The 27,326-nt window shown below is 42.6% G+C and overlaps 1 protein-coding gene across 8 annotated transcripts; it reads left to right on the forward strand.

Moving 5' to 3' along the window:
- Positions 1 to 268: 268 nt before the first annotated feature.
- Positions 269 to 27,292, forward strand: GIT2 (GIT ArfGAP 2). Of its 8 annotated transcripts, none has more exons than XM_066979369.1 (21): positions 269 to 420; positions 3,160 to 3,293; positions 3,842 to 3,954; positions 4,675 to 4,780; positions 5,120 to 5,206; positions 5,356 to 5,486; positions 5,794 to 5,888; positions 6,559 to 6,604; positions 8,187 to 8,238; positions 8,638 to 8,710; positions 8,917 to 9,014; positions 9,303 to 9,414; positions 10,296 to 10,438; positions 11,186 to 11,335; positions 14,025 to 14,273; positions 15,539 to 15,628; positions 18,359 to 18,441; positions 18,556 to 18,738; positions 20,441 to 20,595; positions 23,595 to 23,658; positions 24,501 to 27,292. In XM_066979369.1, the coding sequence occupies exons 1-20, from the start codon at positions 369 to 371 to the stop codon at positions 23,630 to 23,632; spliced, it is 2,190 nt and encodes a 729-aa protein (XP_066835470.1). In that variant the 5' UTR covers positions 269 to 368; the 3' UTR covers positions 23,633 to 23,658; positions 24,501 to 27,292. The 8 variants fall into 8 exon arrangements, 7 of the variants coding, with proteins under 7 accessions (XP_066835470.1, XP_047929715.1, XP_047929716.1 ...); XR_010825626.1 differs by lacking the exon at positions 20,441 to 20,595 and having other exon boundaries at positions 270 to 420; positions 24,501 to 25,663; positions 26,855 to 27,292; XM_048073758.2 differs by lacking the exon at positions 20,441 to 20,595 and having other exon boundaries at positions 270 to 420.
- Positions 27,293 to 27,326: the final 34 nt, after the last annotated feature.

Below are 27,326 nucleotides of genomic sequence, written 5' to 3' on the forward strand. Positions count from 1 at the left end.
GGGCAACGCCGGCAGCCGCCATGTTGGGTGAGGGCAGGGTTCTCCGCGAGCTCCCAGTTCCGCCAGCCGTCCCGCCGGCCTGCTCCGCGTCCGCCGCTCCCGAAGCCTCGCCTTTCCTTCCAGCGCCCCGCCTGCCCTTGCCGCGATCCCCTTATCACCACCCCCTTAAAAACGCGGCGGGACAGCGGAAGGCAGGCGGCGTGAGGCGGGTGCGGGCTGCCAGGAACCAACATGGCGGCTCCACCCCCTCCCCTCCCCGCTCGGAGGACGCGGCGGCCCGGCGCATGCGCGTTGCGCCTCGGCCCCGGCCCGGCCCGGCGCGGGGGGCCCCGTGAGCGCGGCAGGAAGCGGCGGCCCCGCGGGGCGCCATGGCGAAGCGGCTGCGGAGCAGCGAGCTGTGCGCCGACTGCAGCGCCCAGGGTGCGCCGGGGGGGCGGCCCTGACGGGCGGGGGGGCACCGGGGAGGGGGCCGGGCCGGGGAGCGGGGGCGGCCCCGAGCCCGCCGCAGGGGCACGGAGCGGGCCGGGAGCGGGGGCCGGGGGCTGTCGGTGGCAGCGGGCGGGCTGAGGGCTGTGGGGGGGGTCCGTGCCTGGGACAGCCGGGCTTCCAGAGCCCTGCCGGTGCCCTGCGGCTCCCGCTGCGGGCACCCGAAGCATTGCCGTTCCTCAAACCGCCTCCTCTACTTTTTTTTATCTTTCATAAAACCCGTTGTCCCTCCCTCCCAGGTCTCTGCGCTTGTTTAGTATTTACCTTCTGTGCCGGTTCTCCCCGGCTAACCGCTCACGGGCACCCCGCGACGGGTTTAAGGCGCTGCAGGGCGCGTCGGTGGCGCTCGGCGGCTGGGACGCGGCCGGGGGGCACCGGCCCCGGAGCGGGGCCGCCCTCCGGTTCCTGCCCTCGGGGGGTTGCGCCCGTCCCCGCAGAGCCCGGTTTTCACAACGGCAGGGCTTGCGAAACTCGGGCGGGCGGCCGTGTGCGCCTTATTACGGGGGGGCAGCGTTTGTGTGCTCTCAGGGCCCGGTGGCGTTGCGGGGCGGCGGGTACGGCTCCGGGCCGCCGCTGGTTTATTTTTATTTTGCGTTCGCGAGGCCCCCCGGGACGGCGCGGTGTGTCAGGAGCCGGCCCCCTGCTCTGCTGTGTCGTGACATAACAGCGTTGCCTTATCGTCTGGTCTTAGCGCAGAACTCTGCTGGCTTGTCCGTCCGCGTAAGGAAACCTTGATCGTTTCTTTAACGAAATAAAAGTAACCCTTTTTCGCTTGAAGCAGCAGCGACGGGCCCTCTGGGAGCTGCAGGGACCGCGACCTGTTAACCCACAGCAGCCGTCGCAGGAGCAGCGGCTGGCCGCTGCGGTAACATTGGCCGCTTGCTGGTGCTTTGTTTCTTCTTGTGAAGCACGAGCAGTTTTCTCGTACGGGAGGCGATTTTACGTGTGCTTTTCTGGTCGTTTCCTATTCTCAGGCAGGAGCTCGCGGCTCAGGCTCGCCTGCGCACACTTCCTGTTTTCAGTCACGCTGCCATGTTCCTGAAAGCAACCCTGGCCGACCCTTTTAGCTTCTCCCCTCTTGTGCTTTGGTATCAGCTTGAGCATATCTCGGTTGTGTCCGTAACTGTATCTCTTTCAAAAAAAGGACCGGAACAAACCCCAGCACAGACACTTCCATTTAAACCTGAACTGTCGGCTCTCCTGTACCTGACAGCTCTGTCACACTCCGTAATGCTGCTCCCTTTCCATGGTACTAAACCACGTATGGACTGAGTCGAGACTCCACAAATCTTTGTACATTTTGATTAAAATAACACTTAGAATAAGCCGGCGTGACTTTGGGAACAGGTTGCATCCCTAGGCTTCCCAGTGCTTTCTGATCTTCACTGCGCACGGTGTCAGCTCTGCTGCCTCCACGTCACACAGGCTTTTAAACTGGCCTGAGCCGCTCTCCGTCCTCTCTGCCCCCCAGAACTTCTCAGTCCCCTTGCCAATTCTGCCTGCTGGCTCTCCCTTCTTTTTATTTCTGTCTTCTTTTTTTCCCCGTCGTACCATGCACGCTTCCAGTGGTGCTGGTTTGAGGCAGATTCTAGGCATACGCATGGACTCTTTCACGAATGTTATTTCTTGTAAGTAGAATGTAGGAGCTCAGATTACAAGCAAAGCGTCTGCCTTTTCTTCAAAAGAATTTTAAAGCCTCATTTCTGCTACGAAATGACCAGATAAACAGTAGCTTGCTTTATTGTGGCTAAACGGCCGAGCTTTGGAGCCAGTTATGTTATATTGAGAGAAACCTGCTGTTGACTGTTAGTCGGAGCAGAGCAGTGAGATTCAGGAGCAGCTTGTAACTAGTGACTGAAACAAGCAATATGGTGGCTTTCAGAAGAACCTTATTAGTTTATGAATGAGTGTATGGTGAGGTTGTCTGTAATAAAAAGGGACTAGATCATTAGGCTGGAAGGCTGCCTCCAGTCCTAGGTTGTTAGCTTAGAGTTAACGCAGCTCATTTCATTGTTATTTTTTTCCCCTCTTAGAAGTTAAAGTTGTTAAAATAATGGAGTGATTTAATAAGAAGATTGCGTGCTTGTTGTTACTTTGTTTTTTAAATTAGATTAGATTTTTTTTTTCTAAAACATACACTTTAATTTGGCTCTGGGCTATGTGATAGTTATCATCTGTGAATAGATGCTGCTTCCCCTCCTAAGCCATGGTTTGAACAGGTTTGCCTACGTTGCCTTCAGCACACGCACAGCATCAGCTCTGCTTAAAAACCACAACAGTGATCAGATCTCGTGTTTGGGGGATCCGGTAATTTTATTGCATGGGTTAGAGCAGGATTTTTATGACGCACAATTGGTTAGATGTACGCTGACATGATGCAGATCTCTCATCGGATACCAGGCTTGTGTTGTATTCATTCAGCCTCAGACCTGTCTCTGGATTTGGAAGTAAGTAGGGTATTTCAAAACGGGTGAGATCTTGAATTCCTCCTTCTTCCTGGGATGTGCTAGATCTGAAGGTTTGTCTTGCTACTCGGTTGTAACATTTACAGGCTCATGTAACAACCAAGCAGTAAAGCTCAGGTGAGAACGCGGGGCTTCCTATTTTGGTCTCTGTGTTTGAAATACAGAGTTGTGTTGCCTTCAGCGTTGTAATAAAAGTATTCTTTTTCAGATCCTTGTTGGGCATCTATAAACAGGGGAATTCTGATTTGTGACGAGTGCTGCAGTGTTCATCGAAGTCTGGGGCGTCATATCTCTCAAGTGAGACATCTCAAACACACACCATGGCCTCCAACATTGCTGCAGGTAGAGAGTAAAAACGTCTTCCTTCATCAAAAGTAGATTTTATATAAATAAATAAATATATTTAGTGTTTTTGTGGAATTTAAATTGCTAAGCGTTTGAGAGGGGCTGGTCCTTTTTTTTTTTTTTCTTTTAGGGTGATCTTTTATTGCTCTTGTTTTTGCCGTGGAAGATCACTAAAATCAGAATTAGCTGTCTTTTAAATTTGGTACATTTATTTTGGAAAGTGACCTTCAATTTTTCTTTCAGACTTCCATCGTGCATTTACTTCAATCTAATTTTTCAATACATAACAAGCGTCTCTTTTTGCTAGAGCTGCTGTTGTGACGAGTAGAGAATTTAAAGGGGGTTCTTATTGCACTCCATGTAATAACCTCCTAAACATGTGCCTGCTTCCGATATCCCAGTAGGTTACGGATGCTGGCACACAGAATATGAATCCAAGTCGGCATGCTGCCCGCTTGAGAATAATTACAGCTATTTGATTAGTCAGTCTGTGCGGCTAGCAACAAAAATCCTTCCCTGACTGTTTATGTACATTTGGATTTCAGATGGTTGAAACACTGTACAATAATGGTGCTAACTCCATATGGGAACATTCATTGCTGGACCCTGCCTCTGTTATGAGTGGAAGGCGCAAAGCTAACCCGCAGGATAAAGTACAGTAAGTGGAACATTACAGAATTCTTATGTTTGGAGAAGCGTGATTATTTCAATTAGCAGTGACAGGCAGCAAGGTATACGTGGGAACCTAAATCTGCTTTGTTTCTGGAAGACAAGAGGAGGAACGAACTAGACATTTGTTCACTGATTTTATTTATTTATTTATTTTTTATTTCCCCCCCCCCCCTTTTTTTTTAATGTATTGCAAAAATGGAAATATATTGCTTGAGTTCTCTGGCTACTGATTCCTGACTTCTTGCTGGGAATAGTGAGGACCATTGCTTGTATTTGAATCAAAAGACTTTAAATTCTCATGTCACGTACTTCAGTTAACCAAGTGCTACTTAGGGGATTAGATAAGGTTGATGAATTTTAAAGAAAAAAGAGAAGATTTCTGTCACAGTGAATGTGGTATTTAATTGTATCTAGTATGTATAGATGTTAAATTGTCATACTTTTAAATTCAGTGTTTACCCCTAAGGAAGAAAAAACACTGCCTCCTGGAGTCTGCAAATACTTTTATGTTTGTAACAAAAGTATGCTTTGTATAGTTACAAAATCTGCACCTGCTTGTTTTTTTAATGAAAACATTTCTCTAACTTTGCAACTAGTAATGCACAAAGGTCTAGTGCTCTAGAGAAAGGAAAATTGGTATCTGTAGTTTTGAAAGCACTAATATTTTTTTTTCTTTCCATTTTGTTGTTTGGGTTTCTCCTTGCAGTCCCAATAAAGCTGAATTCATTAGAGCTAAATATCAAATGTTAGCATTTGTTCATCGCCTGCCATGCCGTGAAGATGACAGTGTTACTGCCAAAGATCTGAGTAAGGTCAGTATTTTTTTTCTGGTAACGTACAGAAGCTAGTTCGTGTATAACAGAACACTGAAATCTGACTGAACTTAGTTGGTTTTGACTTAATAGTGCTGAATAGCAGCAATAATTGTGTAAACAAACACAGCTTGGCTTCATTTTGAAACAACTTTTTTTCTGTAATATATATAGAGGGAATCTGGATGTGTAGATGGTCGAGAGGCGTTGATTTAGGTTAACTTGGAGAAAAACTGTTGCACAAAACAGCTGTAGCAAGAATTCCTGTATAACTTTCTTAAGGATAGCTGAATCACAGTTATTGCCCCTGTGTTAAGTACAATCCTGCTTCTTTTTCAGCAACTCCATTCCAGCGTAAGGACAGGAAATCTGGAGACGTGTTTGCGATTACTCTCCTTAGGAGCTCAAGCCAACTTCTTTCATCCTGTACGAACGTGGTTTTTATTATTTTGATAAATGATCGGTTCTTACAGTTTGTAGTATTTATGCAGATTTCAGTTGATATACCTATTTCAATCTTATATTCAGAACTGATGATAAAGGAGAGTGATGTGCTTTTTCTTAATAACTTGCAGGAGAAAGGAAATACTCCGCTCCATGTTGCTGCTAAGGCAGGACAGACTCTACAAGCAGAGTTATTAGCGGTTTATGGTGCTGATCCTGGCACACAAGATTCCAATGGAAAAACTCCCGTTGACTATGCAAGGTAGAAGGCTCGAGATATGTGATGTTTTTATGTCAGCTGATGATCATAATTCGCATGATGATCCTGGTTAGATATGTTTCTGTCCTGAAAACAAGCAAAAGCTGTATGTATATATAGATTTTTACCCACTGAAACGTACTGATGAAAATCCTGCTGCGAGTCTGTGCTGTGTCGATACATCAAAGTGCTGTGTTGAACAGTGACTTGTACTAAATCTATTTCTCTGAACATTTTGGATTTTTTATGTGTCTTAAAATGAATAACATATCTTCTTTTTTTTTTTTTTTTGTATGTCTGTGTAAACCAGACAAGGTGGACATCACGAACTGGCAGAGCGCCTGGTGGAAATTCAGTATGAACTCACTGACAGGTTAGCTTTCTATCTCTGTGGCAGGAAACCAGGTAAGTAGAAAAAAATGCACTTCAAGGTCTTTCACTGTTAGTTCAAACTGTGGTATATATTTGTTTCAGTGTTAGTTACACTTTTTATATCAATTTTAAATATTCTAACATTAAAAATTAAGTTCCTTTCTGGTTTTGTTTTGTTTTTAACATAGAAGATCAGATGAGCACTGTTTAGTTAAAAGGAATGAATTGGAGGGAAAATACGATTTTGGTGATGTTGTATAGTCTGCGGGAGGTATTGTAGAAACTCTTCTAAGTAGCTTCTTATTGAAATGTAAAAGCCAGGGAGTACCCAATTGAATGGGTACCTCTTGAAAACAAGCACACTTTGAAACGTTTAACCAGTAAGTACTATTAAGGCACCTACATTAGAATTTAAGTTTATTTAAAAAAAAAAAAAAAAAGGAATTTTAATACAGTTTGTATGGCTTAATTGTAATCTTATATAACACCAGCAAACTGTGGTAGGAACTTTCTTTTAGGGCTTGTTAGCTTCCTATAATTGGAAATTGAGCGATCACCTGCAAGATAAACTGTTTGTGTATGTTCCTGGGTTTCTCATTGTTATGTCTTTTAGTAAAACTGAGTACCAGCTACCTATCCTGACAAAACTGAAAACTATAGTCCACTAACAGCCTATTAAAGTATAGTTTGTTTTCAACTCTAGAGCATAAAAACGGACAGCACTTTGTTATACCTCAGATGGCAGATAGGTAAGTTGCTGATTCTGTGGCATGTCTGAAAGCACTTTAAAACAAATAAATAAAAAACAAAAGCCTAATAGTTAAATTTAGAACTTTCCTTTCCTCTGAAATAACTTCTAAGCTTGTGTTGTCATTTTTAACTTTTTAATGTGTGCTTTGTCAATCTTGAGGGTTTGTTTTTTTCCCCTATAAAGAATATTGGAATTTAAACAAAATCAGAGAATTAAAGAAGTTTATAGTGTTTTTTAAAATTCAGGAGGAAGATGAGACGATTAAATTAAAGGACCGTACGGGTATTTCTGGGGAACAGAGTAAGGACCCGTTGAGTTAATTTCCCGATACAGCATTCTGAAACTAGTATTTGCAAAAAAGCTGAATTTCTTTGTCAGTGTTTGTACTTTTGGTCATCTGTGCTCTTAAGTTTTGACCATGATCAATTTAAGTCCCCTTTTAATAAAAGATATCAAGTATTAACCATACATTCATATTTTTCCTTTATTGCTCTGCAATTGGAAATTAGACGGCTGTAAGTAAACTGCTGTTCAATTTATTGCTTGTAAAATTTCTACGAAAAACAGTAATAGAAATAAAAATTACATAGAGAAACAATGTCATTGTTGATAAAAATACTTAGTGATGACATCTTTTTTTTTTTAAGTGCTCACCTACTGGATGAAGTACTGTATATTTTCAGTGCTTAGGTATTTTGTGGAGCACAGTAAGCATCATTTGCCTCATTACACAGAGAGGGAAATTGACATGCGGAGAAAATGAATTGTTCAAAGATGCTCCTGAGATTGTAGAGCATGGAGTACAACGTGATTGTCTTATCTCTGCTTGATGTCCTCTGCTGGTCTTTTCTTCTTTTTCTTCCTCTTGTGGAGGTGATTGCCTACATGATTCCCTGTGATGTCATTTGATCATGCAGAGGTTTTATTTGAGCCTTCCCATCCTTGTAGGTCAGGGAAGTCATCCCCTGGGTGATATAACTGTGGACTCATAATTTATCAGCTTCCTCATCTGTGGCTTTTATGATTAATTCTGTTAAACTGCAGCATTTTCATAGTGTGCCTCATGCTGAAGGCTGGAAACTAGCAGGACAGATCATTGACTAGTTGGTACAGAATGATGGTGAGCATGGCTGTTTTGCTGTAGCCATTTACCAGCCTGATGGTCCCCTACCTGCTGTGTGGTCCAGTGGAACAAATCCTGGGTGGTTCCTGGGGACTCAAGTTTTGGTCAGAATCATGTTTTTCAGGTTCCCTACAGAAAGCATTTTATTGCTTTGCAGCTTGACGGCTCCTTGAGCTATGCAAATAGGTACTTATAATCTGAAGTATTGTTGGGATCCTTTTAGTTTAGATTTAAGTTTTTTATTTAGAAACGTTTAAGAATATGCTAATTAGCATATTAATAATAGTGGAAAAGTTCATGTATTAAAAACTGTATAATATAAATTATAATAAAATACTAAAAGATTAAGGAGTATCTAATAAAAGATTTTAATCATTGAATTGTTGAAATGTGTAGAATTCATTTAAACAAGTGTTTAAATGCTGTAGATTTAATGATCACTTTTTTGTTTTCATAGCAGTCTAGATTTATCAGAACTTGCAAAAGCAGCTAAGAAGAAGCTTCAATCTGTAAGTAAAGCTTCAGTGTGCTATGTAACACGTCTTCGCCTTAATGTGGTAAACTCTGCACTTCATCCTTCAAGCTGGCTTCAGATACTATTAATTCCTACATAAATAAGTGTTGTGCTGTTAGTAGTCATTTTAAATGCATAGCTAGCTAAAAGTAGATGTATTCCTGCACTGCGTTTTTGTGTGTCAGCAGTTGAGCACCAACACATCCACCTTGCCAGCAGGACTGCTTATTGCCTTTTATCTGCTTGATGGATAAATTTACTGTGCAGGCTGAGAAGCAAGCAATTATATAGGCTGAAAAACAGAAGCAAGTTGTACACCTCTATTCTAAATGTTATAGAGGTCTTGATATATTTAGTTTAATTTTGAGCTGTAATTATTCTCTTCTACCCTTAGCTAAGCAACCACTTATTTGAAGAACTTGCCATGGATGTGTACGATGAAGTTGACAGGAGGGAAACAGATGCAGGTGAATGAGGATTTCTGGAATGTGTATAAAATTGGAATTGTTACGTTACATAAAAGATGCTATTGCAAGCACGTGTTCTGTTTAAAGTACTTTTATGTTCCGAAATTACTGATAATAGTAACTTATTTGTCTATTGCATTATCTGCAGGTGCATGTTAATGTAAAAAAAATACATATTATTTTTTCCTCCCCTCTTCCCTGAACAGTTTGGCTTGCTACTCAGAATCATAGTACACTTGTGACAGAGACCACGGTGGTTCCTTTTCTTCCTGTAAATCCTGAATATTCCTCAACCAGGAATCAGGTATGTAATCTGAATGCTATACAAATATCCTTATTTAATAGGCCAGTAATTCTAAGTAATATTGCTTTACTGTACTTCATTATTGCAGAAAAGTTGTGACTACTTCTAAAGAGGTTAAAATAGTTTCACATTACCCCTGTCATAGAGTTCTGCAGCTGCTTAGTTTAAATTGAACAGTCAATTCACTGTAACTGCTATAGTCTTTGTTTTACCTGGGTACTGTGCTGTTCATCTAATACACGATATACTTAATATTTTTATTTTTTTAATTGTTATTCTGTAACTTAGGGAAGACAGAAACTGGCTCGATTTAATGCTCATGAATTTGCTACACTAGTTATAGATATTTTAAGTGATGCCAAACGAAGACAACAGGGGAATCCTGTCAGTGGTTCAAAAGGTAAGTTTGGGTTCTGTATGCAATGTTGCAGTAATTGATTGATGTGATAGCATCGTCTAGGAGTACTGTATCAGTGAAGAGATTTATACTGTTTTTATATGATAACAAGAACTAACCAGGCACTTGGATAGCAAGCTAATGACAACATACGTTAGGCCTCCAAAATAACAGCCAAATACATAAGATTTGTGCATTGAGGCTGATATTTATAATACTATTAAATCAAGTGCAATTCAGGAAAATCTTTTTATGATGGTTGTGATTTTATGATAATTTGGTAAAAAAAAAAAAAAAAATAATAATAATAATCCAGAAGACTCTTGAATAATTTGAGCGATAATTTTGTTTGGCAGCTAGAATAGTGTCAACGTTCTAGATGCTGTTTCCTAGCTGCTATATACATAAAGGACTTTTCTGTATTTGGGATGACTTAGAGCTTATTGTAAATTTTTCTGAAAGTGTTTTTGTTCTTTCTTTCTTGAGCATGAATGTTATCAAAGAACACCAATACCTGTTCCAACAACTGAGCTATAATTCTAGCCATAAATGTATTGGAGCAATATCTGAACACTAGTCCTCTGTGCGGAGAGAAAATATTTAAGATATATATATATAAAATCTTTCCTGTAATTTTTAATTGAATTTTGTCATTCATTTGTCCAGTTTAGTCTGTTTTGTACTTTTTTCAGTTTTGGACAGTAATAATCTATACCTATTGGGTGGATCTAAATTAGGTTCTTTTGAACATGTGAAATGATACCTTATTATGGCATGTCTTCTATTGTTTCTTTGGTTAATTTTTTTTTTTTTAATTAAGTTTATGCACTTCCGTTTGTCCTCCAAACTTACCAGTACATTTTAAAATGAATTTTGATTAACAGAAAATGTGGAACTAATACTCAAATCCATAAGCAATCAACATAGCAGTGAAAGTCAGGATAATGACCAGCCTGATTATGACAGTGTTGCTTCAGATGAAGATACAGATCTGGAAACAAATGCAGCTAAATCTAACAGACAGAAGGTGGGTCTGAGGTATTTATACACATACCAAATTTTATTCATAATCTGAAGTCAGTCTTTCCTATTGCAAGGGAATTTAACACACACAAATGATCAGAGTTAATGTTTTAATATTCATCTTCATTTTGGAATCATGCCTCAGTCTGTGTAGTTTCTAACAAAATTAGATGTTGTGACTTAAAGAATTTGTACTGTAAAGAAAATGCTTCTTTAGAAAAGTAAACTATGCCACTGTGCCTGTCTGGGGATACAGAGACCTAGTTGCACAGATGAAATACTTAGATGTCCTGAAACACTCTTAATCAGTGCTTCCAGGTATTTCACAAACATCTTCCCACTGAAGATGTATTTAGAGCAGTTCAGTAATGACTGGGTGTTTTAAACCATTCCTGAAAATAATTCAGCGTGGCAAAAAAGGGGCAGCAAATTCTAGTGTTTCTAGTTTCATCTTATCTGATAACATACCCACTGTACACTTAGTAATCTGTCTTTTATGGCTTTCTAGTTCCTTATGGTGTATTTAAAAAGAAAAACCTTATGAACCAGTATTGTTTCACTGTTTAAATTAACTGAGACAAATGTTTTTGTGCACAGGGGAGCTAAGAGCTTACTGATACCAAATTTCTTTTATATTGGCATAAAATGATTTGAATATGTGGATCTTACTGAAAGGTATGTGAAAAGCTGTTGAAATCTCATTGTCTTGTTTTCTTTTAGTAGTCTCAGAGTTTTCTCTTACTGTTTATAGAGCCTGGATTCAGACTTGTCAGATGGACCGGTGACTGCCCAAGAATATATGCAAGTTAAAAATGCATTGGTGGCTTCTGAGGTAAAGATTCAGCAGTTAATGAAAGTGAACATCAACTTGAGCGATGAGCTGAGAGTCATGCAGAAAAAGGTAAGAAGCACAATAATGTAACCTCTTCATCTAACGATGTGTTTTCAGTTAACTAGAATGAAATTGCTGAAACTGAAGATACAATAACCCGGTATTAGTATAGTGAGAAAACTTTTAAAATGACGCTGTTTTAGAATTGGATATGAGACTACGAATGTGTGTGTGTAGGACATGCTTTGAATGTGTTTTTTTTTTTTTGTTGTTTTGTTTTTTGTGGAGATGATGATAGTCTACTTAGTTCACTTTGACATAAGTTTTCCAAGTGACGAGACAGTTATTGCAAGTCTGGTGTACTTGGGCTGTCTTGCTTCAAGATGAGCAGTTTCTGATAACCAGGAAGTAAGCAATAGCGCACCCATTGTGTGTGCACATGTGTGTATATATATGAATATAGTGGACTTTAAACTTTTCCAGTACGCAGTTTTATTCCATTAGTAAGCCTGGCTGGAATGAGGGGAAATTAAATTTCTAGTCCAGGCTGACACTAGGTAAGACTCTGAAATATGGCAATAAATTATGACGTTTTTGTATAACAGGAGGCTTGCTTGCATTTGAATTTGGGGGAAATGGTGCATAAAGAATATTCTGATAAACCTGATTACTGTTTTAAACCTTCAGTGTGGGTTTTGGCTAGACGAGGGTAAGGTAGAGGTATCTCATTTATTATATGAGTTACTATGTACAGGTAGTCTTATGCAAGCAGCAAACTGAACATTTTTGCTAAAATTCTAAATTTAAAGCTCCAAAAACACAATTTGGAAGCTAGACCTTCTAATCCGCATTTATATAAGTCAACAATTTGTTGAATGCTCTGCCAGTTTTCTGGTAAATATTACTGTTATTATTTGTAACTGAAAATAATCAATGATAAAACAATACAAACATAGATAAAACCACTTTTTTTTCCCCTCAGTGGAGTAAGGCATCTGAGGCCCCTCTAATTCAGCAGATGCAGATATCCTTGTCTGTTTGGTGCCATCCTTTTGTTACAAATGTGTTCAGCCTTTGAGATGAATACAGGGAGGAACCCGAGAGATCTCCATGTATGTCCGTTGTCTTTTAGCAGCTTGTACTGATCAAGGATTTTTTTTATCACTCAGATTAACTGAGCTTCTTGAAGCAGATTTAATCTACGCGTGGGGAAAAAAATACGGCCTAGGAAGTAATGACTCCTCAGTGTATTTATGTGATGTGGCGAAAGAAATCATTGGTCTGCTGCAGCAGAACTTGGTTGAAAGACAGCGCAGCCAGGGCTCGCTCGTTTTGAAGATGCTGCACTAGTTTTATGTCCTGATGATGTACGTAGCTAGGGGACTTGCTTAAGTCAGTGCTTGGTGGCTCTGGATTAGTGCAGAAGCATTGCAGCAGTGCGCCTTTGTGGAATGCAGAGTAGGGAGGAGGGCTAACAGCTGTATTAGCGCTGAGCTGCTGGGAGCTGCCGTGCGATACGGGAATTCTCTGCTGGGTAATTTGCGGCAAGACATCAATGTCGTTGTTCTTCAGCAGTTTTCATGGAATAGATGGCATTCTAGAGTCCCTTTTTTTTATTTAGGTTGAGGGCTTGGTCTGGGTTTACATGAGCTGTTGGTTTAAGTTGCACCAAAAGCAGGTTGTAAAATGTGGCAGAAGTTAGGAAAAAGGAAACTACAAATTTGACCTATTTAATTGCCTTTAATGTCAAACTTTAAAGAAGTAGCTTGGCTCCTGGCTGATCCTCAGATCTTAAGATATGGGGCATCTGACTACAGAGCACACAAAATGTGGGTTGGGGGGAGCATAAATTATTTTGATAAAAGTCTGTATGTTTAAGTTAGGGTACTGGGAAGTGCTCTAGGCAAAATAGGGTTGTTCTGATAGAGAGAATGTTCCTGAGGTTGCGTATGATGCGAGGTAAATGAGAGTAGAAATATACAATTTCCTGTTTAAAGGCCATCCTCGGTTTGAAATACCGTATTCAACATATTGTTGGAGAATTGCTGATACTTATTTTTTACATCTTTTCTTTATGATGTGTTAATATAGCAAACTTACTCTGAGTAACTCCACAAAAAAACAGACTTGTTGCATTTTTACTATCCATCAAATACATAAAATAAAAAAGTTAAAATTATTTCTCATTGGCTTCTTAGAAAGCAGTAGCTGATACTTTATTTTCATAAGCTAAACTCTCCTCTTGCTTTGCAGAGCAAGCTCTGATTTTCTTTGCGCTGTCTCTGGTGTCTATGCTATAGTTTTGGCATTTTCAGGTTTTGTGGGCCTTATGTTAAAGTCCTCTTTTAAATTCTTGTGTTGACTGCTGGAACGGATCACCTTGCTTGAAAGAATAGTTTTGTTGGCAGTCCTTCCCCACGCATCCTCATTGTGTTATGTGATTTACGTGCCAGTACAGCCAGGCTGGAAGAAACAGATTGTGTGTGTTTTTAACTACAACAGCCAATTCTAAGATCCAATTTGACTTGTGTCCCAGCAAAAAATTGCTGGAAATCAGCACATAAATATTTTCCAGATCTGCAACATAGATTCTGTGCTTGTACTAAACAAATCAAGTAGATTTTGAAAAATAAATCAACCCCCAGCTACTGGTAGCTGGGTTTGCTAGTAAAGCAGACAAGCGTGTATTGTGTAGTCAGTTTGCTTTTGACGCTTGCTATTAGAAAAACAAAGTCCCACTGCTAAACGTTTCTTTCAGCTTCAAACGCTACAGAGTGAGAATACCAACCTCAGAAGACAGGCCACAACCAATATATATCAGGTCCAAAGTGGTTCTGAGTACACAGACCCTACCAACAATTCTTCTTTAAAGCGACGACCATCTGCACGGGGTAGCAGGCCCATGTCCATGTATGAGACTGGATCAGGTCAGAAACCCTACCTCCCCATGGGAGAGGTCCCATACCCAGAAGAAAGCATAACAAGACTGCAGCCTTTTCCTCCACATGTAAGTAAAAGTGCTGATGCTTCTGCATTTCTCCTGATGTTCAGCTTTTCTGTCTCTTCCACCTGTGCTCACTTACCAAAGCTGCTCAACTGTCTGCTTTGGAGTGAATTTGAACTGTAAGAATTGTTACTGTTTGCTGTATTAACATGTCTGCAGGAGCTTGATGTGTAGAAAAGTAAAACCTGTAACGATACTGGAATATGTGAACTGGAGCTTTTGGCTTCTGCTCAGCTCTTTCTTTTAATGACAATATATATGCCAAATATCAATGTGTGGCTGTTTGAAAGCCGTGAGGGGGGAAAACTAGTATTCCGAGAAGGTGGGTACAGTTCATAGATTTATTTCTTGATATATACAGGCGTATGACAATTTGTGGAGCTCTAGAATGACCTTTTAAAACATAGAATAAAACCGAAGCCAACCTTTCGACTAGTCAACCAGTTTCTTAATCTGAGCTTGGAACTGGATACCGAAGATGGTTTAGATCTGTTAGTCAAACAAATTCCTCTGGATTAGTATTTTTCTGTATGATGCACTACGAGTGAAGACAGAGTTCTGCATTGGCCACAAGGATTCTGCACTAATGTGGAGGGAGGGCAAATGTTCTGTGCAAATGTCAAAGACAATTCCGCTATGGAATCAGTGCAGAAATTTGTATGCAGCTCCCCTCCCCCCCCTCCTTCAATTAGATTGATAAGAACTTGAAACTATGAAATCGGTATTGTTTTAAATGTTGACATGTCGATACAAAGGCAGTTCTGGCAGGGGGAAGTGTCAGAATTCTTCTGTATGTGGCTATGCATGCAAAACACGACTGTTTTGTGTAGGTCCTTTGCCTTTCTTAATTGTTTTGAAATTTGGGTAGGGGCAGCGGTTCTGAAGCACTGATCCGTGTTGTGGTGTTTGGTTAATTTGGAATTATGGTGAATGTATTTTGTTCTCTGTGGAATTTCGTACCTCTGGAATATCAATATTAGAATTGCTCAGGCAGATTATGAGCAACCTGGTCTGGTGGGAGGGGGATTGGAACTGGTGATCTTTAAGGTCCCTTCCAGCCCAAGCTATTCTATGATTCTGTGATTACCGTGAAGCCAAATATATTCTGAAAGAATTAAGTCCTCGCAGGCTCAGCTAAGTTCTCAAAATCATTCTTGCTTTATGTCACCTCCATGGTTTTAAAAATGTTCCTTTATTTCCGTTAAGAATTATTTGTGTTTTGTTTTGGTTTTGGTTTTCCCGAGTGTTTTTCTCTTTCCCATTTTTAGATCGGGAGGAGTGCGTTTGTGACCTCCTCTTCATCTCTACCTTCCTTCCCCTCCACGCTTTCCTGGTCAAGGGATGAAAGCACACGAAGGGTTAAGTACCTTCCCAATTGGTCTTTCCCTGGAGGAGGTGGCAGTCTCCCTGCAAGGCTTCTGCCCCTGTCCTCTCCCTTTTATGCCGATAATCTTCATGCTTGCATGAAGCAATATTTCATCACTTTCCGTTTCTTCTGCAACGTGCTGCGGAGACTTGCCTTTCTCTAAACTTCACAACGGCTAAAATCTTCAGCATTTAACACCACGCACAGTGACTCCAAATCACTCGTCCAACTGTGTAACAATGAGAACAGCCAGAAGACAAGTTGGTTGCTGCTTGGGAAGTAATTTGGCAAGCACTCACTGATATTTCATAAGCCGATGTGTAACCCTTCCTCCTGACTAAAATGCACTGCATGAGGCACATGTATGTCCTAACTTTAAAGCCTGCTTTCTTTGGGGGCTGTCAGTCTGCATCAATCCACATCGGTACTGATGGGACCCGTTTATTTTACAGGTATTTGTTAGTTTGTTAGAAGTGAGCTCATGCAAGCAGATAACCGTTCAGACTGCCCGACAGTTCATTCGTTCCGTGTCGGCTACCCCGCGTTCTGCTGACCTTACCAGATGGAAAGGCTGAGTGGGCACGGGTGTTGGTTTTAGCAAGACTACTTTCGGGTCAAGATGAAAAACACTGAGCGTGTATAAAGGGATTTATATCGGTGTTCCGTCAGGATCTACAAAACCTTGTTGCTAGTGCTATAGCTAACAAAACCCCTTGACTTTAGGGAAAAAAAAAGTTACCAAGAAACATTAAATGCATTCTGTGAGCTCTTGTTATTCTGAAGACAGTCTTTGCTGCAGCCTCATACATGAACTGTTAGCTATTTGAAGAAGCCTCATCCAATTTCTTAAGCTTTTAAAAACATTTTTCTCTTTTTTGTAACGGGACGTTCAAATCTACTCTTACTCCAATTGCTACAAGGAAGCATAAATGCTACCTTGCGTAAGGAGATGTTTAGCACAGCTAGCAAGGCGAACAGTTTGATAGATTAGTCTGTGCCAGCTTCTTTTTTACTCTTTTTTTACTTCTTAGTAAGACTTAACTGCTTTTGAAAAGGTCTTTCAGGAAAAGTCCTCTCTTTATCCTGCTTTCTGTGTGGTTAACACAGTGCAATCAGTGCCGTCTCGTTCCATTTCTTTGGCAAATTTTACAATGTAATACTGCATGTTTCAGAACCAGTCTGGGTTTAGATGTTGAATGGCAATGCTTAATTAAGATTCCCTTCGTCTTAACCGGAGAGTTCCTGTAAAGCTCCAGGTCTGGCTCCTCAGCGGGGACGGCAGAGGGCCCTTTGCGGCGTGAGGTGCCTGTGAGTGGGGCTGGAGCTGATGTCGAGGCCGAGCTGTGCGAGGTGATGCTGACGTGGTGCTCCTGATGAGCAGTAGCGGCACTTCTGACAAGCTCTGCAGCTTTTGAGACCGTAGCAGGCAGCTGTGTGGGGATCCCAGGGCCTGGCCGAGGGTGGGAACGGGCCTTGGGGCTTCAGGCTGCGAATCTGCGCGAGATGGGCCTGACAGCGGGTGTTCGTAGCATAAACCCGGGACGTACTGCCCGGGTATAAACGAGCCTAGAATGCTAAAGCAGGTCGGAGAAGGGATCCTAGCTAGCTATGAATTTCCAAGTCTGCTTTGGACCCCTCCCTGGCAGAGGAGCCGTATGTTAGGATGTGCAGGGAGAGTGCCCTCGAGCCGTCGTGGTGCCAGTGTGCTCACTTGTGTTGGCAGCCCTCCGTTGGGGAGGCAAAAACAGTAATGGCAACAAAACCAGGGAGTCCGGGAGGAAAAACACAGCATCACTGTCTCACTCGGGTTAGGTGCTTTGCTGGGAAGTGCAGAACTGGTCCCAGTGGGAACAGGAGGCGGTGTGTGTGCTGCCGTCACGCCTGGGAGGAGGCACGGGTGCTCGGAAGCAGGGAACAGGCGGCGCTGGTCCGCGGCATGGAGCCAGTCACGGTGTGCTTAGCCAGGGAATGTCGTGTGAAAGAAGAGCAGGGAAATACGGGGCTGGGACTCTGAGGGCCTCCAGCCCCCGTTCTGCAGTGGGCCCCAGCTCCGGTTGCCCTGGCCTCCCCTCTGTGGTGGGCACCCTGCCGCGCCTGGTTGGGCCACCACTCTCAGTCCAGCGGCCCGCGTTTGGTCCGGGCTCCCCCTCTGTGCTGGGCTTCAACTCTCATTTCAGCCTCCCGTGCTCGGTTCGGCTTCCGCTGTGCCTGCTGTGGGCCTTCTGCTCTTGTTCTGGCTCCCCTGCTGTGCTAGGCCTCCCACTTTGGTTTGCCTCCCCGCTCCCCGGTGGGCCTCCCGCTCACCTTTCAGCCTCCCACTTTGTGGTGGTTTTGCCCTCTCCGCTTGGCCTCCCCGCCTCGTTCCGGCCTCTCCTCCCCGCTGGGCCCTGCCCCTGGTGCACACATGGCATTTCAGCCGCAGGGGAAGGAGCCCGTGCTGTGACCGCCTGTCCTGCCCCGCTGAGCGCCGAGCCAGGCCCTCGCTCGGGGTCTGGGGGGACTGTGCTGCGCAGGAGTGTGCAAGGTGTCGGGGCCTCAGGTACAGCAGGGACGAGCTGGCCGCAGGAGCCTGGCACAGGGCAGGGGGACAGCGAGGTGCACTGGGCTCCCCGACCAGCAGCTGGAGCAGAGCAACCCCCCAAACATGGGACAGGGGGGTGCTGGCACAGCTCGGGGCTCTTCTCTCATGCACAGTGCTGAAATAAATCTGTATTTGTTGCAGGCCTCGAAGCTGGAGAAGCAGAGCAGCGTGTCGGAGAGCGACTACGATAACCCCACTGCCCCTCTGGAGCTGGAGGAGACGGGGTAGGTGCGGTGGTGCGGAGCTAACACCACGGTGCTCTGCTGTCGGAGGACAGGGAGTTACGTGGTGGTGGAGTCCTGTGCCGCAGGGCCAACCTCGGCTTTGTCCATTTGCAGGTCGGGCAGGAAGGGACGGCAGAGGAGCATCATTTGGCAGGGGGAGGGATCCATCCCTGAGGACGCCGACACAGCCCCCAGCTCCAGTTTGCCCAGTACAGAAGATGTGATTCGGAAAACTGAGCAGATCACTAAGAATATTCAGGAGCTGCTGCGAGCGGCACAGGAGAACAAGCATGACAGGTAAGGCATGAGTGCAAAAAGCTCTGGGGTTTGAGAAAATTAAGGAAATTCTTCCACCAGCCGTGTTAATGCTGCAGATCCTGATTTCACAGGCATGAAGCGTGTAGGCCCGTGGTATTCTCTGGTGTACTGGAGGACGTGGGGTGAGCAGGGGTGCGTGACCAGTGCCGGTGGTGGAAGCCCATGCTCCCGTCCAAAAAGCCAGCACAGCCCCCTGCAAGCGGGTTTGGGTTGCAGCGCTGCCTGTCCCCTGCCTGCCCTGCCAAAACTGGTTCAGGGCCCGGGAGCGATGGGGAACAAAGCGCTCGTGAATTCCTGCTGCTAAATGCCCATGTTGTTTAAGATGAAAATCAAACGACTATTTCAGAGAAACTGAAGGTCCAAGAGAAATTCCACTGACGTCAGGCTGTAGTGTCCTTAGGTCAGGACACCCTACGGAAGGGTGATAGTAATATTAAGGCTCGTTTCAGGAAAAAATCTGTAAAGCAGGGAGAATTTGACTTCCCTATTAAAATGGAAGTACAGTGAATGTACAAGCAAAAGTTATTTTAAGTTACTGCATTTAGTCACAGGTGTAGCTTGGTAAGCAGGAGACGTGATCAGCACATCAGGTAACATGCAGCTTCAGCTCCCTCAGGGAACTTTTGGCCCAGTCAAACAATTAATTTCCAGAACACACACGAGCAAGTAGAAGTGGTAGTCACAGCCTGGTCATCAGGCAGTGCTCCTGCACAGCTTTTATAAAGGATTGTAATAGTTACATCTGAGCACGTTTTAGGCCTGGAACAGTTTTGGTCCCCAGAAAAACCAAACTTGCCAACACGTTCTGCCTCCAGTCCCGAGTTCTGCGCCCATCCTTGCCTGTGAGAAGCAGCTGATGATTTTTGTTAAGCCCTTGCTTCCTGCCTTGCTGAGCGAAGTGCACAACAATGGGGCCACTCTTGTGCTGTGTTTTTTTCCTTCTGGTACTTTTCTATTTTTAGAAGGGGCAGTGTGTGGCCTTTCCTTCTCACGCTGAATGGCGAGACTTAACGTGTTTGTGCTGAGCTCACTGCCCTTGTCCCTAACCTCTTCCACAGCAGTACGGTGTTGTTGATTCTCACAGATCAGAATGAGAAGCAACAGTGAGGGAAGTTTTAAATGAGTTTGGTTTTTATATGTCACAGTTTACAGTATTTGAATAATAATAAAAAGCCATTGAAAGAAACAGTGCAGTGTACCTAACTTTTAGCTGTTAAATTGAATAGATATTTATCAAACCCATGCTCTTTTTTGTGTGTTCTGTGCCCATGTGTAGAGTATGGTGTTTGCCAGTACGTAAATGAGTATAATCCTCACTGAACTGTGAAGCTGTTGTTCTTTGTTTTCCTGTTCCGTGGCTTTGTCTCGGGGGGCTGAGAATTGCTCAGCATGGAGCAGGCAGGAGATGGAGGAGGCTTGTTCCACCGTTCCCTTCCTGCAATAGGGGAACACTTCCTTAGCAAACTTAGATACCCAGGGAAGTAACAATATAGCTTCCAAATTGGTGCTGAGAGTGTTGTAGATAAAAAAAAAAAAAAAAAAAAATCACACGCTGCATAGATAAGCAGGCAGTAATAAAGTGATGCAAGAATATAATCTGTTAATGAAACGCCTTCTTCCCTTTTCTATTTTTTTTCTCACTTTCTTCTGTTCCTTTTCCTGTGCTCACCTGGCCGAGTAGACCATTAGAGCGTGCGAGCATGCTCAAGCTCAGACATAGCCTCGGCTGCTTCAGCACGCTGGTTCCCTGGGCCGAGAGAGCTCCCCTGCAGCCTCTGACCATCCAGCAGCCCGGCCCTGCCTCCTGGTACTCTGGCCTCTGTCCCTGCCTCCCAGGCACAGTGTCCTTTCTCTTACTCTCTGCTGCCTTTTTCCCCTCACACACCGTCTGCACCGGGGTCGTTAAAGGCTATGCATGAAATGCTTCCGATGATAAGGAAACTGCAGAGAATAGCAAGTACAGGGAGTTACGAGCCCTGATGCTGCCAGTTCAGTTGAAGCTCCCGTTACTGATTTAACAGGGAGCAGAATCACAGCCTGGCATTAGAGCTGTCTCTAGTTTAAGAGATTCTCCCGTCTCTGTTCTACCAGTTGTCCACCAAGACAAATTACGACAATAACTTCTCAGCATGCAGCATTCCCACCTTACGCTTAGGTCTTCAACTTTTTATACAGCTGGCATGCTGAACGAGAACATAATTTGTGCCTCGAATCAGTTAAAAAGAAAAAATTATTTAACCAGTGTCTTCTAAACTGACCAAAATATTATTATTAACACCTAAAATAAAAACAAAATTTAAGTTAAACATTTTTCTAAAACAGAACTTCCCAAACTTTAACTCCAGGTGTTATTAGCAGTGATAAATATCAGAAATGGAGGAAGAGGATTGCCACCAGTTATTGGTAACGATGGATTCTCCTTTCTAAGTTGTCACTACTGTAATATCCTCCCGAGGTCTTACTGGAATGCGTGTAAATGCATTGAATGTGTCAGGTTATTTCACGAGCTTACTTGATGAGTGTTCAGACTATACAATAAAGCCATTCCTCCAAGACATACAATAAACTTTGCAGCTAACCTAGGGAACTGGAGATACGTTGTGAAATACGCATCATTAATCTCCGGTCAGGTAATTCTTAGGGGTTTATCTGCCTTGTTGCCTTGTTATTGCAGAGTTTAATCATCAAACTGTCTTTTTTATGACGTAAAGGGCTGTGCAGCGTGGCTTGCAGGGAACAAATTAAGAACAAATTAATTTTTAACTCACTGGCAGAAAGGAAATTACAACAAGCTTGAAAGATTTCCCTCCACTTTCAGGTTATTTGGAAGGACTCAGGTGATTTGAGACATACAGAAATACACGTTTTTTGGTTTGTTTTTTTTTAGCAATTTTCCTGCATTGCCAAAATGACCCCAGTGTGTTGCTTCCTTCTCAGTGCGTTTGTGACTGACCCATTTGCAAGATGACTGCATAAAATGACTGTGGGGTTTTGGGTTTTTATTAGTTTTATTTTTTTTCTTGCTTGAAAGGGCAGGGATCTACCATAATCTACAGGTGCTGATTATTTTTCTTGAATGTGGTTGCTTTGTGATTTTTGAGCTTCTTTTGCTCAAGACTGAACCATATTAATTAACTAATGCTGAAATTGAGTCTTTGAAGCATAAAAACGAGTCTTTCGAAATAAGAATTTTGACAGACCGTGCTAACAGACCACTTCACAGCAGCTTGTGGAAAATAGCTTTAAGATGTATCTTGAACGGGTATTACTAATTTTCATTCGGTATGCAAGTCAGAAGTGAAATCTATCAGGACTAATGGAATCTGCATTGTTTTATTAGCTGTCACTTATTAACTCAATAGCGTTACTGAGTATTTAGCCTGAAACTTATGTGTTGTGAAAGTAGTTGGTAGCCGAGAGATGCATGTGTTTGTAAGGTGCTGTACGGGAACGGTGTGTTGTGTGTCTACGGTATTTAAATTCACCCGAGAAGGCATCGTGGCACCGTTAAGCTACCTGCATGCGATGGTTTACGTAAACTTTACCAAAAAAGCAAGGTAGGAATTCCGTACTGGAAGTTTGGCGTACCCCATCCTTAGGTACATAACCTCCCAATCTGTGAGATGGAAAGGGAGATAGGTGCCCAGTGCCGCGTTCCTGGCTTCAACTGATGGTGACTGATCCAGGGATGGAAATCTTGGGATCACGGTGTGACTTCAGCGTGCATCTGCTGCAGACCGAAGCGTTCTTGCAGCCACGCTGCTGGCCCTGGAGTGGCACGTTTGTTACGGAGGTTCTTGAGTTTAGCTGAGAAATGAACATCAAAAGCTGCGAGGGTTAGACCTCAGGTCTCGCTGCCAAGTGTTTTGAAGTCAAATTGTTGGGGTCACTGTGTTGAGGTAACTTAGGTACAAAGTGGTTTTTGGAAAAGCTGCTTCCAAATGAGGAAAAAATGCAGAAAAATTGTAAGTATTCCTTGAAAGGTATAGACAAGACAGTGCTATTAATATCAAAGCTTGAATGTTAAATTAAGAGTTTGGATGGCCAAAGTTCAACTCTGAAACGTGAAATCAATTTAAACACTTATTTTTTAAACTCAGATTACTGATGTTGTTTAGCTGCTTAGATCCTAAGCAGTTTAAATACTTTTCTTTTCATAGTCTGATTTTATAGTCTCTTCATTTATGCAGAAAAGGCTCTTTCATAACAAAAGATTTTCCTAAAATAGTTTCCCAACTGTGGAATCTTGCTTTAAGTTTGTGGCCAACGTACATGAACCAGTTTGCACGGGCATGCTCTCGCACACACAATGATGTCCATTGTGCACACACCAAACAGAACCAGCCGAGCAACTTTCTGTAGAATTTAGAGACAAAAACTGTCGCATTGGACTGGGGGAAGCGAGGGGGAGGAAATGTGAGTGTATGAATTAATGTGTAGTTAATATTCATAGACGTGTCTCCGTAAGTGCTTACAAACAGAGGCTTCTTCTGACAATGCTTGGCATAATAGATGTGGACAGTCATTCTTCCAACAAACTTTGATCAAAGAATAAACTGAAGAATTAATTTTGTATTATTTAAGTTCTTGTTTTTTTCTGAAGTCAGTTCTATACAGACCTGTGCTGCGGTGTGCCAGGGAACGCTCAGTAAGGAGACACTGCATTGTGTGTTGCAGCATCTACTTCGGTTGCCTGAAGCACAGCCTGCAAGGATATTTTTAGAATATGTATGGGGTTTTGTTACTCTGTTTTTAGAGTAATAGTCCCTGACAAGTGAAATTGAAGAGGGAAGGGGGTCTCCACACAATGAATAATACATTGCCTCTTTTTGCAGCTACATACCGTGCTCCGAGAGAATACATGTGGCAGTAACAGAAATGGCAGCCTTGTTCCCAAAAGTAAGTATCTTTCAGCATTAACATGGTTTTGGCCTCATTCTTTGTTAGTATATTTACCTGCAGTAAATGAAAAGAGCTGCAGGAAGGGAGACGTGACTAGGCTTTTTGCGGGTTGCTTTGTTTTTTGTGTTTCGGGTTGGTTGGTTTTCTTTGAACCTTCCATCCTTGTATTTATTCACGTGCTAATCAGGAAAGGTTAATTTGTGTATCCAGGCCCCTAATTTTACTCTTGGACTTTCAACTTGAAATGCATGCAGTTCCTCAGAAAGTGGAAGCTACTCGCTTCTAGTTTGAGGAGCCATGTGGTTATAGTGGACTTCTGCTGGGCCCTCAGGTCTTCCTTTGGATGCCATTGCTTGGTTTTTGTACATGTTCAGATGTTTAGATCTGTTTCTTCACGGCAAAATTTAGGGACCAAAATTTCCATTACTGAGTTTTTGTAAAGTCTTTTCTACCTCTATAAAAGTGCCAGGGAAATCTCATGCCGTGTGCCTGTCTGAACTGTCTTGTACGCGCTCTACTGTGATGGCAGCCAGGACATGTGCTGGGTAGCAATAAATGAGAAAAAATAGAGAACTTGTACAAGTAACTTTTTAAACGAGAGCAGGAAGCAGTATTCCCTGTTCACACCTGAGATTAAAGAGGAGAGATTCTGGGAACTCATTTCATCCACTCTTGCCCTGTCCCTGCAGCGATGGCTTATAACAGAGACCACAGAGAAGTCTGTGTAGAAAGCAGAGCCCTAGCAGCAGATGTCCCATGCTAAAAACCGCTACTGGCTAATTAAAAGTGATCGTAAAATGGTTTTGTTGCTCTGTCTGGTTCAAATTTTCCTTTCCCAGAAACCCAAATCTGAACTGGTAAGGACTTCTTTGCGTCTGCTGACATCTAGTGCCTACAGACTCCAATCTGAGTGCAAAAAAACCCTTCCTGTGGAGACGTGCCCTACGACAGACATCCAGCTGGTTACACAGCAAGTCATCCAGTGCGCCTACGACATTGCCAAGGCTGCTAAACAGCTGGTTACCATCACAACCAAAGAGAACAACAACTGAGTCACACTTGGCTTTTTAATCTTGTTTTTTAAAGGTTGAATTTCAAATATAGGTGTGGAACTATTCAAATTTTTATCAGGAAAACTAAAGGGGCAAGAAACTTTTTTTTAAACTCAGTATTATTTTTGCATGTTTTCTAACAATTTTAATGATTAATTTAACCCACTGCCTTATTTTTGTGCCTGTGTTGCCAGTTTAGTTACCGATAATAGCATGTCGCAAATAGCTATTGAGCCAATATGTACCAGCGTTGTTTCAAGCTCTTGCTAGATGTTCCCTTGAGGCCACGTTCTGCTTTCAGATATTGCTTGCAAGATTCCCACCAAAGTCAACTGCGGATATCAGAGGGCAGAATCTCGCCTCTGCTCTGTCCATCCTGGAGCCTCACGCGCAGTGGCGCCGCTGACTGAGAAACCTGCAGTGAAACGGGCTCCGAAGGCTCCAGGACCACACCTGCTAACCAGCAGAAGGAAGCTCGTACTCCTGATCATGGAATACCAGCCAATGTTACCTGTTCCCAAATCAACTGTTGTGCAATAATGATGTTTTTAGTCTGCTGAAACAACAGTAGCTGTGGGCATCCGAGCTTATTACATGTAGCTATACAAGGTCTTTGTCACTTTATCTATTTTTGGAAGGAATTTCAATTTTAATAGTTATTTCTTTTAGCTGTCACTATGCCATTAATATATTATGTTTGATGTTACTTTAGGGCATTAGTGGTTAAAATATTATCCCTTGTTTCTGGTTTGGTATCTCATTCTTAAGTTTCCTACAGAATTTTACGGTCATCGTCAAGGCAACATCTTGTTTGCAGCAGCACTGATGCAATTTCACTGAAGATTTGTGATAATTGAAAAAAAAGTGCCAGTTAAAGGAGAAGCTGTGTCTGCCATAGCATATAACCTCTGTACCTCAACGTATCAATGTGAAAAGATTTCTTATATCCAGTAAGTATTTTGCAAAGCATTCAAAATTTTACAGCTGTTTACTGAGTAACCCAAGCTAGGCTGCCTGTCAGAAAGGTAGATTGGTTACAGCTGTCCATGTGGGTTTCAGGTTTTTCCATTCATAAGTTTACAAAACTTTGAAAAATATGTAAATCCGCGATTAACAAAAATGAGAGCTCTTTGATTTTTTCCATGGAGTTTTGACTCCCAATAGTTCTTGCTTCCTCACATCCCATTTGGAAGCTTGGTGTGACTTCCAAGGAGCCTGCTGGGTCAGTTTAGCTGGCAGCCAGTTCAGGCAGTGTTTCATTTAAGAGCAAAGTTACAGAACTGCAGCAGCTGTCTTGTGTCAGCAGTTGATTTAGAGTATTCAGACAGTTTTCACAGAAACATTTGAGTCAGAAGTGGCTATCTGCTGTTCAACAAACAGCTTACAGTATGGAGTCTGCCAAAAAACACTTATTCTTCAAGGCTTTCTGGTGGAAAAACTGCTGTATTTAGGTTAACAGATGAAACCACTTTCAGCAGTTCCTTCCTCTTGCAATCGTACAGTGTTTGTATGCACGTATAAACACTAAGTGCCGTAACACGCTTGGATTCCTGTATTGGATGTAGCTCCCTTTTTAAAGTAGTGTAAATTTGAAGGAGGGAAGGAATGGAGAGAGTAGATGACAATCCAGTACATTAATCTTCTTCATAGTAACTTGTTTTTTCTCCCTTCCTACACCTCTGAATCCTAGAACTGTCTCTAAACTCTCAGGAATGCAGACAGGCTGGGATTGAAACCGTAAAAGAAAACAAAGATTTATAAAACGTACTTCAAAATTATTCTGCTGGCAATTAAATACATTAAGAACAGGTTCCCAGAAGATTATCAAATTAATATCATTGAAACATAGCAGATGGTATTTTTAAATCTCTCAGGACACCATTGTTTGCTTTTCTTTAACATATCTTACCTGATTTTTGAAGCAGGGTAGCACTGAGTTATGTTGTAGGTTTAAATTTGTGCCTGTACCAAAACAAAAGGACACTTCGATAGCTGCAAGCTATGTAGCTAGGCTAGCTCCAGGTTTTCTAAAAACAATCATTTATCTTGGTGGGAGGCCTAGCTTTAAAAAAAAAGAGCCACCTGTAATTGATTTTCCATTCTGGTAAATTCTGCCATCTCTGAGCAAACATTTGTTCTAGACTGGTCATCGCCATACCCTGTTACTGCTCCAGAGCCCCCATGCACGTGATGTGGGATGTGCGATTTTCTGATGCCATCAATGAAACAGAAGCAGTCTGAGCAGATGCTTACGTGCTTCATCAAGTCTCTTCACCAAGGAAGCATTACAAAGGCAGCTGCGGAACTGAAGAGTAGTAGGGTAGCCCCCAAAGCATACAGCACTGCAGGTCAGAAGATTTATAATACCCAAAATAACAAAAGTCTTTTTTTCTTTTATGACATCTCCTTCCCCCACGCCCCCAAACCACAATTCCTCTTTCTTTACAAAATGCTGCATAGGAAAGTAAAACTTTTTTTTTGCCTTTTCTGAAACTTGTATTTATCAGTGTCATTCTGTCTGTACTATACTCTGACTTACTCTTTTGTTTACTGCATTACTATAAAATGCTAAAACCCTGTCCACGTGTAAAGTTACTTGGGATTATTTGACCG

This window comes from Anser cygnoides, chromosome 17, assembly GCF_040182565.1.
Source record: "Anser cygnoides isolate HZ-2024a breed goose chromosome 17, Taihu_goose_T2T_genome, whole genome shotgun sequence".
Taxonomy (NCBI): Eukaryota; Metazoa; Chordata; class Aves; order Anseriformes; family Anatidae; genus Anser; species Anser cygnoides.